General features: G+C 36.1%; 1 protein-coding gene and 1 pseudogene across 1 annotated transcript; one reads left to right on the plus strand and one right to left on the minus strand.

Moving 5' to 3' along the window:
* LOC117909805 lies at positions 1-823 on the plus strand (annotated as a pseudogene).
* An 8054-nt stretch (positions 824-8877) lies between these two features.
* Positions 8878-12766, minus strand: LOC117909801. Its single transcript, XM_034823856.1, has 7 exons — positions 12737-12766; positions 12539-12665; positions 12292-12380; positions 12052-12204; positions 11770-11972; positions 9176-9390; positions 8878-9086 (listed from the first exon to the last, which is right to left on the minus strand). Exons 3-7 carry the CDS (start codon positions 12292-12294, stop codon positions 8932-8934), a joined length of 729 nt encoding a protein of 242 aa, XP_034679747.1. The 5' UTR covers positions 12295-12380; positions 12539-12665; positions 12737-12766; the 3' UTR covers positions 8878-8931.
* Between the last annotated feature and the right edge of the window lie 4119 nt (positions 12767-16885).

The raw sequence follows: 16885 nt of genomic DNA on the forward strand, positions 1-16885 counted from the left end.
ATGTACTTTACAATTGGCAAGTATGAGTCCGAGCATATTAAGAAAATCGTCAACAATATATTCATGAGATTGAATTGTAGAAAGTTTGATGTTGGTGCCAACTTGATTGGTATGGATTCTCATGTAAATGAGATAATTCGGCGGCTATGCATTGATCAATTGAATGATGTTCGTATGATTGGTATATGTGGAATAGGTAGAATAGGTAAGACAACTATTGCCAAAGTTGTAAATAATAAATTTTTCGTGAATTTTAGTATATGAGCTTTCTCGAAAATGTTAGAGAAGTTGGCAATACTATGGGTTTGCATCATTTACAAAATCAACTTCTTTGTGATATACTACAAGTGGAGAGAAATCAAAATGTAAGCAATGTTGGCCAAGGAGCTAATATGATAAAAAATGTTCTCCGATTTAAAAGAGTTTTTATTGTTCTTGATGACATTGATGATTCAGATCAATTAGAATACTTACTCAGAAATTGTGATAGGCTTGGAAGAGGAAGTAGAGTCATCATAACAACTAGACGTAAGCATTTGTTCAAGAAATGGATAACGTATATGAGGTTGAGGAATTAAATTATGAACAAGCTTGTGAGCTTTTTCGTCTCTTTGCTTTTAGACAAAATCTTCCAAAACAAGAATTTATCCACCTCTCGGATCGTGTAGTATATTATTGTCATGGCCTTCCTTTAGCTCTAAAAGTCCTCGGTTCTCTCTTGTTTAACAAGACAATACTTCAATGGGAAAGTGAATTGTGTAAATTGGAAAGAGAACCTGAAGTGAAAATTCAAAATGTACTTAAAGTAAGCTTTTTGTTTTAAGGATATTGGATAGTTGTGATTTGTATGCATAGATAGGAATAAAAGTCCTCTATGATAAGTGTCTTATATCTCTTTCCACCAATCAGATACTTATGCATGATTTGATACAAGAAATGGGATGGAACATTATTCGTACTGAATTTCCTGATAATCCTGGAAAATGGAGCAAATTGTGGGATCCGAGTGATGTGTATCGTGCATTTACAATGAAGAAGGTAACCATCAAACTCATGAACTTTCTTAAGCTTCATAAAAATATGTAAATGTGAGCAATATCATTTTTGTCTAAGTTACATATCCATACAATTTTAGCTAGCTTTATCTCTTTTCTGCTTGCCTAATCCTTTTGTTATAGTTAGGGGATGAAAAATGTTGAGGCCATATTCTTAAACTTGTCTAGATCAAAACAACTACAATTTAGTACAAAGGTTTTTGCAAAGATGAAACAACTTAGATTGCTCAAGATTTATGGGATGGATTATTGTGGTTCTATGAACAAGGAGTATAAAATTATTCTTCATGAAGATTTTCAATTTCCTTCACAACAGTTGAGATATCTTCATTGGAAAGGATACCCTTTGAAATCATTGCCGTCAAATGTTCATGGAGAGAACCTTGTTGTACTCAATATGATGGACAACAACATAAAACAACTTTGGCAAGGAAATAAGGTATAATTAGTATTTCATCATTATTTTGTTTGAGATTAATTTTTTGTTTATCAAAATTCATTTACTAAATCAAAATTCCTTTTGTCACAGTGTTTGGGAAAGTTAAAAATGTTGATGCTCCATGGTTGTTCAAACTTGGAGAGGTTCCCCAAGAATCTGAATGGCTTTTGCTCCTCAGCAGCACTAAATTTGAGTCACTGTAATCTAATGGAAGGGTCAATACCCACTGATATCTGGGGCTTATATTCCTTAGAAAATTTAGATTTAAGTGTAAACCATATGGTTAGCATACCTTCTGGCATCTCTCAACTCTGTAAGCTTCATTCCCTTTACATCAGTCACTGCAAGATGCTCCAAGAAATTCCAGAGCTTCCATCGAGTCTACGAGAAATACATGCCAGCTATTTCACGAAGCTGGAAATGTTATCAAGTCCATCATCTATACTCTGGTCTTCCCTCCTCAAATGGTTCAAACCAACAAGTAATGAGGTATGATTTTTATTTAATAACGACACGTAAAACTTTTCATCCACCCAGTAGTACTCCAATTACATATTAGCTTTGATTGTACATGCAGCACTTGAATTGCAAGAAAGGCAAGATGATTATTATCTCAGGAGATGGTAGAATTCCAGGGCGGGTATAGCCAAGTAAGAATAGAGCCTCCTTTGAATTGGTACGAGGATAACCACTTTCTGGGATTTGCTTTCTTCTCTATTTATCATAGAGGAACTTATTTGGATGACTTCTCCATTTCTTCTTGGCATAACTGCTGCCAGATTAATGATGATGGATCAGATGAATTGTGGGTGGCTCTCTATCCTAAGAATGCTATTCCAAATAAGTACAACCGCAATCAACCATGGCACTTTCTGGCTGCGATTGATGTTGATAGTTTGATTAATTATCCGTCTACTTGCACCCATATCATGAGGTGCGGAGTTCAGCTGATATACACCCATGTCATGATGTTGTTGGATCATCAAAGGGGCGGAAGAGTGAGGTGTAGTCTTCTCAAAGTTGCAAAGAGGGGAGGGTAGGAGAAGAGGGTAGGGTAAGGTCACGCACTTGTCTGAAGTGTGGAAGAAGGGTTTTTTGAAAAAGTGGAAGCCCAAGTGTCATCTCTTGATCCATCAAACTCTACATCCTCTTGTTTCGCAATTCAATTGTGGTGGGAGATTCCTCCATTGAAGAGTGAGGTGCAGTCTTCTCAGAGTTGTAGAGAAACGAGGGTAGAAAAAGAGAGTAGGGCAAGGTCATGCGCCTATTTGAGAGTGAAAGAATGGTTTCTAAAAGAGTGGAAGCTCAAGTGTTGTCTCTCAATCCATCGAACTCTACAAAAAGAAAAAGTGGTACCCAAAAAGATGGGAATCAAAGTTTCTACAAAAACCCATCCTTCCCCTTCTATCGTTGGGGAGGAGCCATGTGGGTTAGTAGATGAGGCCTTGGGCCTTTTTGTTGGGCCTTAGGTCAAGTTAGGCTCTATGGAGATGGAGGGGGCCAAGAGATCAACTTTGGATAGGGCCCAAGCTCCTTTTAAAGTGGGTTAGGTGAGCTTTAAAAATGGAAGGGAGATGGGCCTCAAGGCTACTACCATTGAGTCCACTCCTTTCATGCTCTCCAGAAAAAAAGAGGTTGTTGGAGCCCTAGTAGCCTGTTAATCGCTTCTAATCCTTGCATGTCAAAGTTGCCTTCCATGGAGACAATGATAAAGCCTTTAGCCAACAAAGCTATTTTAGATAAAGCACTCAAATTTCAAGGTACGCTCTCTTGGACTCAATCCTCTTGGGGAGAAGGGCCTTCTTCTTCTTCTACTCCTTTTTGGGTGACGAGAAACTACAATCAAGGAGTCTGCTAAGAGATCATGGGTATTGAGCGGGGAGAAGATTTTTCTGAGTTGGGAGGGGAAGTGTTGGAAATTTTGGTTGATGCTGTGAAAAAGCCTCTATCAATGGTTTTTCAAGATGGCTAAGTTGTGGTCTTCCTAGAGAATTTTTCCCCCAATCAAGAGAGTGGAGTTGAGTCGGGGGGTAACGATGCTTCAGCCTCAACTCAAGAGGTGGGATCCAATGGTGTGGAATGCAAGGACCCGCTTTCAAACAAGGACTTCACCAAGCTAGTAGATTTTAATAGATTTTTGGGGATGCCGATTCAGGGGTTTGAAAAGGAAATCTAGTCTTTGTTGAGGAAGTTAAAGAGGAAAGTTAGATGTGGGATTCCTAGTAGAGGGGGGAAGAAGAAATGTGTGTCCTCCTCTCATTTCAAAAGGGAGCTAAGGAGACTAGATTGTTCAATCAATTATGAAAGTTCATTGCTCTCTTCTAGAAGGAATGGTAGGAACAATTAGGATTTGGTTCCAATTGATTGATGAAGATTAAAATCCTTTCCTGGAATGTACGAGAACTCAACGATGAGAAAAAAAGGAAATTGATCAAGTCTGTGGTTATGACTCAGAAGGTAGATCTAGTTTGCCTTCTAGAGACTAAGGTGCAAGAGATGAAGTTACAGGTGGTAAGAAGCTTAGGTGTTGGAAGGTTTTTGAACTAAGGTGCAATTGATGCTAGAGGAGTGTCAAGATGCATTTTGATTTTTTAGGACAATAGAGTTTTGGACCTATTGCAGTTGGAGTGTGGTGGGTTCTCCATTTCATGTCACTTTAGAAATGTTGAAGATGATTTTGTCTGGGTGTTCATAGGAGTCTATGATCTAGTTTTAATGAGGGAAAAAAAGGATTTCGGGGATGAATTGGGAGCTATCAAAGGTCTATGGGATGATCCCTAGTGCATAGAAGGGTATTTTAACCTTGTTAGATTTCCAAGGGAAAGAATGAACAAATTCAGATTTATGACAGATATGAGGAGGGTCTTAGATGTCATAAAGGAGTTGAGTTTGAAGGACCTTCCTCTTTCTGGAGATTCATTCACATGGTGTGATGGTTTAATTCTCAAGCAGCTTCTAGGTTGGACTGCTTCTTAGTCTCTGATGAGTAGGATAACCATTTTTTGAGTATTTCTCAATTCGCTTTCCTAGGCTAGCTTTTGACCATTGTCCCATTATTCTCGAGGGTGGAGGAGTCAAAAAGTGTAAGATCCCCTTTAGATCTGAGAATATGTGGCTTTTGACTGATGGCTTCAAAGAGCTTGTGAGAAATTGGTGGACTGGGTTGACGGTTACTAGCTTTAGCAATCACTGCCTCATTAAGAAATTAAAAGCTCTTAAAAGGGATCTTAGAGTGTGGAAAAAAGAAGGTTTTAGCAATGTCTTCTTTAACAAATCATAAGCCTTTTCTTGTGTTCAATTCTAAGACTCTAAGAGAGAATGTCGTCTTTCTCTTGAGGAGGCAGAGGCTAAAAAGGGCGCCTTTGAGGATTATAAGAAGTGGGTTTTATTGGAAGAAACTTCATGGAGACAAAAATCTAGGAAATTTGGTTAAGAGATGGAGACAAGAACACCAAGTTTTTTCACAAGATGGCCAATGCTCATGCAAGAAGGAATTTGTTAACCAAGGTGAGAACAAATGGGGTTACTCTAATTGATGATGAGGAGATTAAAGCTAGGGTGTGCAATGCCAATCATACTCTTCTCTTGGAAACAAGGGATTGGAGACCGAGTGTAAGGGTTTACGCTTTGAAGTGTTGGGGTAAGATAGATCCAAAAGTCTAGAGGTTCCTTTTTCAAAGGGGGAAGTTTTTGAAGCCCTGAGTAGTCTCTCTGGTGGTAAAGCTCTAGGTCCAGACAGTTTTAACATGGCTTTTTGACATTTTTGTTGGGATTTTACCAAACCGGAGATCATACCTTTCTTTAAAGAGTTCTTTCTTCATGGCACATTCCAAAGAAACCTAAATTCCACCTTCTTGGTTTTGATTCCCAAAAAAGGGAGAGCCAAAGATTTGAAAGACTTTAGACCAATTAGTTTGGTTGAGGGTTTGTATAAGCTATTAGTCAAAGTTTTGGCAAATAAGGTAAAGATAACAACAGGGGAAGTGAAATCAACATGCCTTCATTCAAGGTAGACAAATTTTAGACACTATGGTCAGTGCTATTAAGGTTGTTGACTCTAGGTTAAAGAGCAATATTCCTGGTTTCCTTTGAAAAATGGACATTGAGAAGGTTTATGATCATGTCAATTGGGATTTATTTCTATCAGTTATGTCCAAAGTGGGGTTTGGGCAAAGGTGGATAAGTTAGATCAATTGGTATATTTCCATAGCTAGCTTTTCTGTTCATATCAATAGAACCTCTTCATGCTTTTTTCACAGTTTTAGGGGCTTAAGACAAGGCGACTTGCTATCCCCTATCTATTAATTTTGGTTATGGAGGCTCTTAGTCAGTTGTTGTTCCCAGCCAAATGCAATGACTTCATTTTAAGGTTTAAGGTGGAAAGGAGAAGTGGAGAAAGGAGGGATGTGTCCCATTTTCTGTTTGTCGACGACACATTAATCTTTTGTAAGGCCAACAGTGACCAGTTGAGATATTTGAGTTGTCAATGTGGTTCGAGATGCTTTCTGAATTAAAAGCAAATATGGATAAAGTGAGGTTATTCTTGTAAGGGCCTAAAGACTTTGGAGAATGATGCTTTGGTGATGGGGTGTAGAGTAGGGAAGCTTCCCACTTCTTATTTGGGTCTTCCTTTGGATGCCCCTTTTAAATCTCGTAGGGTGTGGGATGCAGTGGAACAGAGATTCAGAAAAAAAATTAACAATGTGAAAAAGGCGATACATATCTAAGGGTGGGAGGCTTACCTTGATTAAAAAAAAAAAAAAAGTGTGCAAGACTCGAAAAGATCCAACGGGATTTTTTATGGGGTGGTGGTGCTCTAAAGAGAAGGCCTCGTTTGGTGAATTGGAATTTGGTTTGTGGAAATAAGGAGGGAAGCTTAGGAATTCATAGTCTTGTGGCCCTTAATAAAGCCTTGGTAAGTGGAGTTGGAGATTTGCAGAAGAAAGAGAGTTGGCCCCTTTGAAAACAAATTATCATTAGGAAGTTTGGAGTAGAGAAAGGGGGTTAGTGTTCAAAAGGAGTAAGAGGAGGTCATGGTGTGGTGATGTGGAAAGCCATCAGAAATGAATGAGAGGACATAAGAAGTTGATCCCACTTGATAGCTGGGAATGAGAGAAGGGTTAAGTTTTGGAAAGACTTTTGGTGTGAAGACCAACCCTTGAAAGAAGCTTTCCCTAGCTTATTTCTATGGCAATAAACAAACACAATTAGGTCTCAAAAGCTTGGGAGGAGAGAGGGGATTTAGGTAGCTGGAGACCTCGCTTTTCAAGATATCTTAATGATTAAGAGATGGGAGAAGTTGAGTCTTTGTTTTGCAAGCTTCAACCCTTTGTTATGAGAAGAAAAGTGGACGACATTCTGAGTTAGAGAGAGAGTAAGAATGGCAAATTTTAAGTTAGCTCCCTTTATGGCTCTTATACGAGGGTATCTAGAGATCAATTTTCCTGGAATATTATTTAGAGGTCTTGGGCTCTAGGAAGGGTGAGCTTTTTTGCTTAGGAAGTGTCTTGGAGCATAATTTTGACTCTCAACTAGTTGAAAAGAAAGGGATGGAATATTTCGAATAGATGCTACTTGTGCAAAGAAGAGGAGGAAACCACTAACCACCTAATTTTGTTCTATGGCAAGGCTAAAATGTTGTGGAACTTGATTTATTCCATTTTCGGTGTGCAGTGGGTTATGCATTCCTCAATTAGGAAGAGTGCATGGAAGGCTGCTCTCTTAAGTTTAATGTGGAATTTATGGAAGGAAAGGAATGGAAGAGCTTTCAATGTCATTGAGTGGTCCAACCAAGCAATTAAATCTTTTTTCATATATACTTTTGTGAATTGGGCTAGGGTGCATATAGAGGACCACACTTTGTCTATGATTGATTTTATAGATTGGTTGTTTGTCAAGTAAGGAGAAGGCATTTCCTTGTCTTCTTATTGCTTAGCTTTTTTGAGGCATGTGTGTATACTTTGTATGTACTGTTTTCGCCCTTTTTAGGCTTTTCTAATGCAAGCCCATTTATTACCAATGAAAAAAAAAAAGCAATGGGCATAAAAGAATACATGGAGTGGGACTACACCAACTCAATCATGACATAGATGATGATTTCAAGCACCCAAAAATTTTGCGTTGTATCAAGTAGGAATGCATTGTACTTCTCATTTAATTTTGTTGTTCATTTGTTTCCAGCATGGTATTTTGATCAACAAAAGGGAAAATACCAATGTTAGTATGCATGTCAAATTATCACAAAAAGCTCTCAAAAAGATACTTTGCTCCATAAGCATCTTGAACCTATAATATGTCAATCTTTTATCAAAAGGTATTGTTTATGTATTATTAATGTTAGAGATAGTAAGACAAAGAGAAGTAAATTCGGGAAGACATGACATCAGAAGGACTATCACATATAATGTGGTGTATTGTGTCAGACTATATTATTTCATGTGAATGACTATCATAATATTCCACAAGATTCTGTGTTAGAATTACAAAGTAGAATAGACTCCATGATTTTTTTATGATATAGTCTTCAATGTGTTATCCTGTCATCTATCTAAACCTGGTTTTGGTCAACATGAATGCAATTTAGTTTCCAAATTTTCTCTAAGCTAAGATTTTCCTTTCCATACAAATTCCCACATTTCATGACATAATCTTCACTCAATTATATGGTGATAAATTTAAACCCAATTTTGTTTAATCAATGCAATTAAGTCTTCGAATTTTCTAAGATTTTAGAATTTAGACTTCTAAATTATTATAAATTTTGAGGTTTAACTAAAAGTATACTTTCTTTCTTTTTTCATACAAATCACCAAAAATATTTCTCAACGATGACATTGGCATAAACATAGATATATTAACATTATTATACTTAGGAACCACGAAATGTCCACTAAAACCAACATTTGTAGCCTTGAGTTCGACATTAACAAATTATTAAATTTCAAAACTATAGCCAATTTGCTTCAAATTCATAAAATAATCAACATTGTTGTGACTCCTCCCACAAGAGAGGGGAAAAAAGGGCACTAATGCACAAAGTAACAAACAACTTATTTTTCTCCATGTAATATTATTATCTTTTGTTCCAACTCCTCCAACAAGAGGAAGAAAAAAAAGCACTAATGCACAAACTAACAAACAGCTTATTTTTCTCTATATAATACTATCTTTTCCCTTTTTATAAGAATTAGTACACCAAATAATTGCAATGCCAGGAAGAACAAAGAGAACATAAATACTCACAGAAATTTCATCACAACGACAAAGACCATGGTATTCCAAAAACCAAACAGCAACTGGCCAAAGCAATTGAGCCCAAAACATAAACTAATACTTCAGGTAACGCAAGAAAAGATCATTCACCATAAGGGATTAAAAGGGTATTCTATTAATCTGCAGGTTGCTCCATATGAACAAGATATGAAATCTTACAAGAACTTACGTAAAATTGAAAACTACTATGAAGCATGGAAGAAGGTAATTACCATAGAAGATATTACAGATATTCTTTCTAAGCATGTAATAGAGACTTCGAAATGAGTCTTCCCATACTAGTTGTCGTTTGATTAAGAAATCCGTTTCCACTAAATTGACTAAGAAAATATGTTGTAAGAAAACTTGAGGAAAAGAAAGGAAAAGAAAAACTTAAATTTCATACTAATAAAATATTTGGTTCACAAACCTCCATCTGCAGCAGATAAGGTCCATGCTGATATGACAGAAGGTGGTAGAGAAGACTGAGGGTGCACCCATGAGTGCAAAGCTCTATAATTGAATATTTGGGCAGTGGAAGTGATCCCAGAGGAGCAGCTAATATTTTGATCCTTGGAACAACCAAATTGAGGTGTAGATAGGGTTGTACCATTGTAAGTAGCAGACATGTTCAATCTATGAAACCTAGGAATGGCAAAACGAGATAAGGTTGATTAGCTAAAATCACCTTCTACGAAAAACCTAATGCTAAGTGTGGTGGAATATACATTAGTCCATACATAGATTATGCAACAATTTGCATACACATAACCCATATATATGGCAAAATCATCGTTTTTCTGAATATTTTATTAATGCATAACCTTGTAATGCTTACAAATACCAACACAATATAGAACCAATGATCTAGGAATAAATATAAAAAGAATAGATGATATCAAATGAAATCAGAATAGTCTGGACATAATTCAATGATATTTCTTCAAGTCAAATATTAGTACAAAAATTTGTTGTTCAAGGAAAAATAGCAACTGTGTCCAAAAGCAGAAATATAAGTGGGTTAATTAAATGTTAGCACCGAAGTATGAATTTTTTTAAAAATTGATTCGACAGAAAGAAAAAAAAAAAAAAGAGATCTAAATACTTCAGCAAAAGAGCATCAAAATATTACAAAAGAAAATCCAACACCGTCAACACTTAGCTGGCAAATATGATATTCTCTCAAAATTTCAATTAACATAATTTTAGTTTTGTGGGAGAGACATCTAGACAAGTGAAATAGGTTATTTAGAAAAAATTCACAGCAATTTGAATGTAAATCACACTCAAGCCTGAATCATTCCCCGTGGCGAAACAATAACATGCCTATGCCCCAGAAAGTTATGAAAAAAGGAAGTTGCTACTGAAGCTTGTAAAATTTTGTTCATAAATAAAAATTTTAGATTACTTCTTTCTTCTACAACATCTTCTATACACAGATAACCAATAGCTTTGAATACGATAGATTACCAAAGAATTGCACTGACAAATTCATTATAGTTAAAGTTTCCATCATATAGCATTAAACAAAGTGCACTACCAGCCACCTAAACAATAAAACAAACCCATTATCTTATCTTCACATTCCTGAAAATCAGAAAAAACAAAAGTTATGTCGAATTGTACTTCTCTCAATATTGCATCAGTCCAGTTTTTCAGTAAATTGGTATGGTATAGATAATTTTCAAGAATGGAGTAAGCATGAGACTAGCCAGACATGAAATTTAATTTGAAGGGAATAACCAATATAAATGAGTAATCAAGTTTAGGCATACAAGTTAGTCAAATCTTACCCATCAAAAATAAAAAATAAAACAAATGGACGCCAGTCATCATTCTCCAAACCACTCGAGTGCAATTACGTATTTAAAGACCATATCCTCAATCAATTTATGTAGTTGTCCAATTAGTAATTTTGTTTTTGCGTATGTGACTGCATTGTTAATAAATTTTGTATGCGCTACTTATTGTGTTACATGTTTCTGAAAACCTCATCCAATGACATAAGGAAATCTATTTAAATAAGTCACAGCAACAACATATCATTTACCTGCAGTTAAGCCTGGTATAATCTTGATAAAACCTTAAATCTTAAAAAAGAAAATAAAAAAACATTTGGCATGATAAGAATGAGCACAGTAAAAGCATTTAAAAAAAGAAAAAGAAAAAGATATTACACACTAAGAGCATCTCCAATGCAAATAGATAAAACAACAAATGCCAAACTTATTTTCTGGCAATGGTAATTGCTCTCCAGCTTAAATATTAAACTAACGATGCCAAATTTTAGCACCAGACTCACAATGCAATCAACCACCATTCTCCAACCAAATGCCAAAGATGGCATTGCATTTGGCAATGCTAAAAGGAAAGCCAAATAATGACAGCTCCCATTGGAGTGCTAATATTTAAAAATTTAGTTGTTTTTTGGCGTGCACACACACACACACACACATATATATAAACTACTTTGGTATTGCATTAGAGATGCTCTAAGCATGGATACAAGTGAACGAGTTGCTTCTTCTAAGCTATGCAATTTAGTATAAAAAATAGATGAACTAGCCAGACTCATAATTTTCAGATATTATATAATTTATATATAAAAGTAAATATTGATATGTTATTGTGTCCTTGTGATTGTATCCTGCCTTTTGAGGATATATATTTTTTTATCAGAAACAATAAATGTATTAAGTATAAAGGAACACAAAAGAAGGACGAGGAATCCTCCTAAAAATACAACAGACTTATTGATGCTACATTGTTTTTCATAGAATGTATTTTATGGTAGTCATCCTAAACCACCAAAAACCCTTATCTAGGCTTCTCAAGTGAATGATTTAAGTTCAACACCAGTTTCATGCATCAGATCACGTCCAAAAAAAAATTCCAGATGAAAATAGAGTAAAGATGAGGAAGCATTATTTTTCACCCTTAAAGTAAAGAAAACAATCTCTAGAAACAGGTAAGATGTGTAACTGTGATGAGAACCAACAACACAGAACATACCAGCACACTCACCAGTTCACAGAGGAAGAAGACACTATCTGCATATTAGTTTTTAATGTAAAATCCAGTGGGGCCTTCTGCCCAGGAATATGAAATTCAGAGCAGAAATGGCCAGAAGAGATTGAAGTAAAATTGCCGAACTTTTCAGAAGAATCAGCAGCTAAACCAGAAAAAGCACGGGGTTCACAGGCAACCAGTCCTTTTAATGCTTTATCCTGTGAAAATAAATAGATTTATATTCTGACACAGAACTTTCTTCAAGTAAATAAAAGGGGAAAATGCTAACAAAAATACCATATCAACAACAGCCATTTCAGATATCCTCTCACTACCAAGTGATAATTCAGCCACACTACGAAATGTGCTTTGACTGCACTTTTCAGCATATTCACAATCTTGCCTTGTACCATCTTTGGAAACTGCAGCTGAAGCCACAGTATTCTCTGACTGATAGAAATAAGAAATTGAATAAATAAGAAAAAAGCAAACAATTTATCAAGTATAAACAAGGTACACCGTCCTGGAAATGTATACCATGAAAGTTGTGGATGACTCTTGACAACTGAATTCAAAGAAACACAGATATTCTTCAAGCAGCCAGCTGGTGCAGCTGAAATATCTTCCTGCATATATTAAAAAATTGAATAAATTAAGACAGAAATAATGCATGGTAAATTGCATGGCACATTCAAGATCTTACAGATTAGTGATTTGACAGTTCTAACATGTTACAGTAAACATACTTGATAATAAATCAATTTTAGATGAAAAAGTATTGTACCTTAGCATTTTCTTTTCCAGAAAGCATCCTAAACCTAGACTTTTTGGCAGGAAAAACTCCACCCATACGGGTGTCAATGCATCTTGGAACTTCAAATGCATCTTGTTTCTTGAGCTCAATTGTGTTCCTGAGAGAAGTAACCAAGTACTTATTGAAATATAAATCAAGGTAAATCTAAAGAAATACAACAAAGCTTACTTTGTAGAACCAAGCAAAGGAGCTGAGATTCATCTACAAGCTCTATAACGTTCCTTTGCTTTAACTGCTCTCCCTGTAATAGACACAGAAAATCTTAAGAATTTTCCTCCACAACCATTTGCAAAGATTACACAGAAAGGTCCGCAGAAACCAAATTGCAAAAAAGTGGTAAGATTTGTTGCCAATTAAGGCTAATATTGAAGCCTATAAGCTACAGTAAAATGCAACAGTTCCATTTTACATCACACAAATTGGAAGATGCTGTACACCACAGCAACTGGATATCACAGCATCCGACTTTGATCAGGGTCCAGCCTGTTTTTATGTTTGTTCCACGTCAACCCATTAAATTACAGGCCATGACAGTAAGAAATCCGACCACGGATTTTTATTTAAAAATGCATTCTAGTCTGGCAACAAATATAATACCCACCAAAAAAAAAAAATCACTAGTAACTTAGGAAGAGGAAACCAAAAGATGAAAACACTGCTGTAATTCCCAAGAGATTTGCATTAATGTGAAACCAAATATAATACCCACAAAAATCCATTAAAACTTTCATAAAACAAATCCAAAAGACAAAAGCATTGCAGTATTTCCCAGGAAATGTGCATTTTTCCATATTTAGCATGACTTTCATGGTTGGTAAAAATAAATAAATAAACAAAACTTATAATTTTTTTTATTAGAAACGAAGAACATTTTCATTGAAAAAGTAAACAAAAGAAGGATAAGAAATCTTTCCCTAAATACAAAATTTGATCAAAAAAAAGGAAAAGAAAAACAATCCAAAAGACATCAAAATGTTTCAACATTGCTATTTTAACCCTTCTGATCTACATATTGAAAGTCAATCAAGTTGAATAATGTTGAGAGGAATACTTTTGAAAACTATGGTAGTAGAGGCCCAAAAATATGGATAGAGGTAGACTAGGTCCCATATCATTTTGAAAGTCCTCCACTTGTCCTCAAAGATCCTTACATTTCTTTCCCATTGTGCTATCCAAATCAATGTAAAACAAGCTATTTGCCCTAGAACTTTACCCCATTAGTGCTACCCAAACCCTTAAAAGAAATGGTCAACATGTCACAAGCACTTCTAGAAGGAACCTAATCCAAACTTACTAGTTTGAATAGCTTACGTTATAACTCTAAAGTTGTCGAATAATGTAAAAAAGGTGATCCATTTATTCTCAACTAACCATACACAAAGGTCAACAATCTAGACTAAGGGATTTGAATGGTCTTCTCACCTAAAGCAAGTCATTGATATTAACCTTCTTGTTAGCCACTAAAGAAGCAAATGCCTTGACCTTTGGCCGAGCTTTTGATTTCCATATGAAATTAGCAAGAGAAAAGAAAACTAAAGTTAAATGATCAAATGAGGTTAAGAAAAAAAGATTTGACCAAAAATAAGTTGAAAGGTGATAATAAACAAGGTCTCATATCTAGGGATTACGGTGTTAGATTAACACTATTGGGAATGGACATGAGTCTTTCAAGATCCTCTATCTCTATATCCGTAAGGTTTGGCTGAAAGTTAAAGTTTCAAGTAAGAGGAGAAGAAAGACCGAGGACAAATGAAATAGGAGAATTTTGAACTGATAAAAGTTTGTAAAGACTCAAAAATATTGTGCAACCAAAGGTTGATTTCCCCAACACAAATCTTCCCACAAGCGGATTTTTGACCCATTTTCCACTAAAATGTTGGCATCTCAACCATTTGAATGTGTCCCATAGATGCTCAAGAATACCTTGTGCCATAAAGCAATACTCTCCCTAGGATATCTCCATAGCCACTTCTCTAAGAGGGCCTTATTTCTCGAAGCACACTCAGATCCAGCTTATAAGATACTCTCTCTTTCCCTCCCCAAACCCTAACCAAAGAAAATCCTTTTGCATTTCTCAATCTTTGTCCTAGGACGAACTAAGTCGACCGAGTCCGGTACATGTAGACCCTCCATTTTGTCCCTTTAGCACATGTTTTAAGTGCTCTTTCAATACTCCATAGTAGTTCCTTGGTGGCCCATTTTTACTCATATAGTTTGTCTTCTATAAGCCACCTCGGAGACTTTGGTTGAGGGATTTATCTGGCCTTGGCCGCCTTTCAAGTTTAGATTAGGTTTTACTTAAGTGCACTTTAGGATTAGATTCCACTTAGTTTGGCCAAGAACATCTAGGTTCACATAGGCCCACCTAGGTTTATTTAGGCCCACTTAGTTCGTCCTAGGACACTTAGACACACCCTAGGTCACCTTTAGGCGTTTCTACATGGTTTGCATGGTTGCATGGCTCGTATTTTTGCATGATTACATGGTTCACTTTCTTGCATGGCTTGCATGTGGTTGATTTTTATTTTTTAATTGCATGATTTAAATTTCTTTTGATTTTCAATTTCATGATATTTATTGATTTTAATCTTTATTTTTATTTTTATTTTTATTTTTATCTTCATTTTATTTCTTGCATGAGGAAACGACTACCAACTATTTGGAAAGAGGATCACCAAAAATTTTGACAAAGGAAAGTCCACTGCTGTAGATGGAGTGCAAATATTGAGGGTAATCACGCACGAAAGGGATTCTAAGTTTGTAAAGAAAAAGATTCATATGGGAAGGTGGAATTCTCCAAACTCGTGGCTGCCATGTAAGGATCTTTGGAGGATATTCATGCAATTTTGGACAAGGTAAGAAAACAATTCAAAAAAAGAGGTTAATAGATTGATAGGAGACCTATGGATTTCTTTGGATGAAGAATTTTCTCCGAGAAAGGAAGGCACGGCTGGAGCATAAGAAGAGGAGGTTCTTCAAAGATACAACAGGCATATCATATGGGATCCACACACCACTAAAGGAAATACAGTGAGCTGGCAAAGATTGTTTCTTTAATAGAGAGGATCAACAAGAAGTGAATAAGGAAGGAATTTCCTTTATGCAAATAAAAGGATGATTATGAATTTTTAGAAGGAGGACTATGGATAAGAACAAAAGGAGGGAGAAAAGAAAAGACATTCAGAGAAGAAAGGGAGACGAAGGAAGCACGGCAAAGTAGAGTAAGAGATCTAAGACGATATACCAACGGGGATTTTCTTACCAGAAAGGAGCATTTCCAGGTACGCTTTCCGTAGACTCTTCCTTCATTCCCGTTATCCTCTTGTTATGTATTAATCTTCACTGGATTTTAAGTTTTGACTGGATGCTTGGGTGTAGAATGACAAAGGTTATATTTTGTTTGCATTGGTACTAGATTGCTTCTATAGTTGTTGTTGATTTCTCTCTTTGGAGTTCTCTAGTTTAGGTTTGGAACTGAAAGGCTCTGTTTTTTTTTATTTACTGTGCAATACATGAGAATTGTGGCTGTATTTGTTTGCTGGAATCTGCTTGTACTCCCCTCACCAACCTAAGCCCGTGGAATAAAATATGAAATGTGGCTTCCATTGGTTCGTTTTTTGTTTATTTTCTTCGTGCTCCATTTCTTGGTAGTCTTCCTTTGTTTTTCTGTGGATATTTCGAGTATTTCCAGCCATGTCTGCGTCACTGATTGATGGCGCTAGACAATGGCTTCTTGATGCTGTCAAAACTCAATATCCAAATTTGGAAGAAAAAAGCAGGTTCAGTGGTTTCTCATACAACTACTGTTTCATGAGGAAGATTGTTTGGCACCAGTCAAAGTATCTGTTACTGGAGAATGAAGGAAGCAAAACAGGGGTGGAAGAACAGACGAGAGGTGAAGCATAGATAGTTTTGCCCATTTTTTGGAGAAGCTTTGCCAGCGGTGAGATTGAATCAGTTTTGGTGCCCATGAAGGCATCAGCATCAGTTCTGGTGCGTTCAGGTATGCAGCATGGGAATTTGATCAGTCACGGGTTTTCTAGAAATTGTAGAGCTCAAACTAAAGGCCACCATGGTGAACAAGTTGGTTACAATGTTTAATTTGGTACTCATTTTCCTTGAATTCAGAGTGGCAAAGATAGAGAGAACATATTACTTGGCAAAGGAATGGATAAAGAAAGCTATGGAAGGGTCCTTATATACATGTTCCTCAAAAAGGACCTGGAGGTTTTCTCATCCAATGACAAACAGTCATAGGTGGTCTGATTCTGAGTTCAGATTGTTGCTCCTGCTGATCTTAAAAAAGTATATCGACTG

This window comes from Vitis riparia, unplaced genomic scaffold (genome assembly GCF_004353265.1).
Source record: "Vitis riparia cultivar Riparia Gloire de Montpellier isolate 1030 unplaced genomic scaffold, EGFV_Vit.rip_1.0 scaffold380_pilon_pilon, whole genome shotgun sequence".
NCBI lineage: Eukaryota > Viridiplantae > Streptophyta > Magnoliopsida > Vitales > Vitaceae > Vitis > Vitis riparia.

Bases quoted from the DNA above. Each gene is read 5' to 3' on its own strand.
- LOC117909801 (XM_034823856.1), bottom strand. The intron at 11,973-12,051 runs GTATTTTTGTTA...TTATTTTCACAG, and splicing joins AAATGGCTGTTGTTGATATG to GATAAAGCATTAAAAGGACT. The intron at 9,087-9,175 runs GTTTGTGAACCA...ATATTTTCTTAG, and splicing joins CTTATCTGCTGCAGATGGAG to TCAATTTAGTGGAAACGGAT.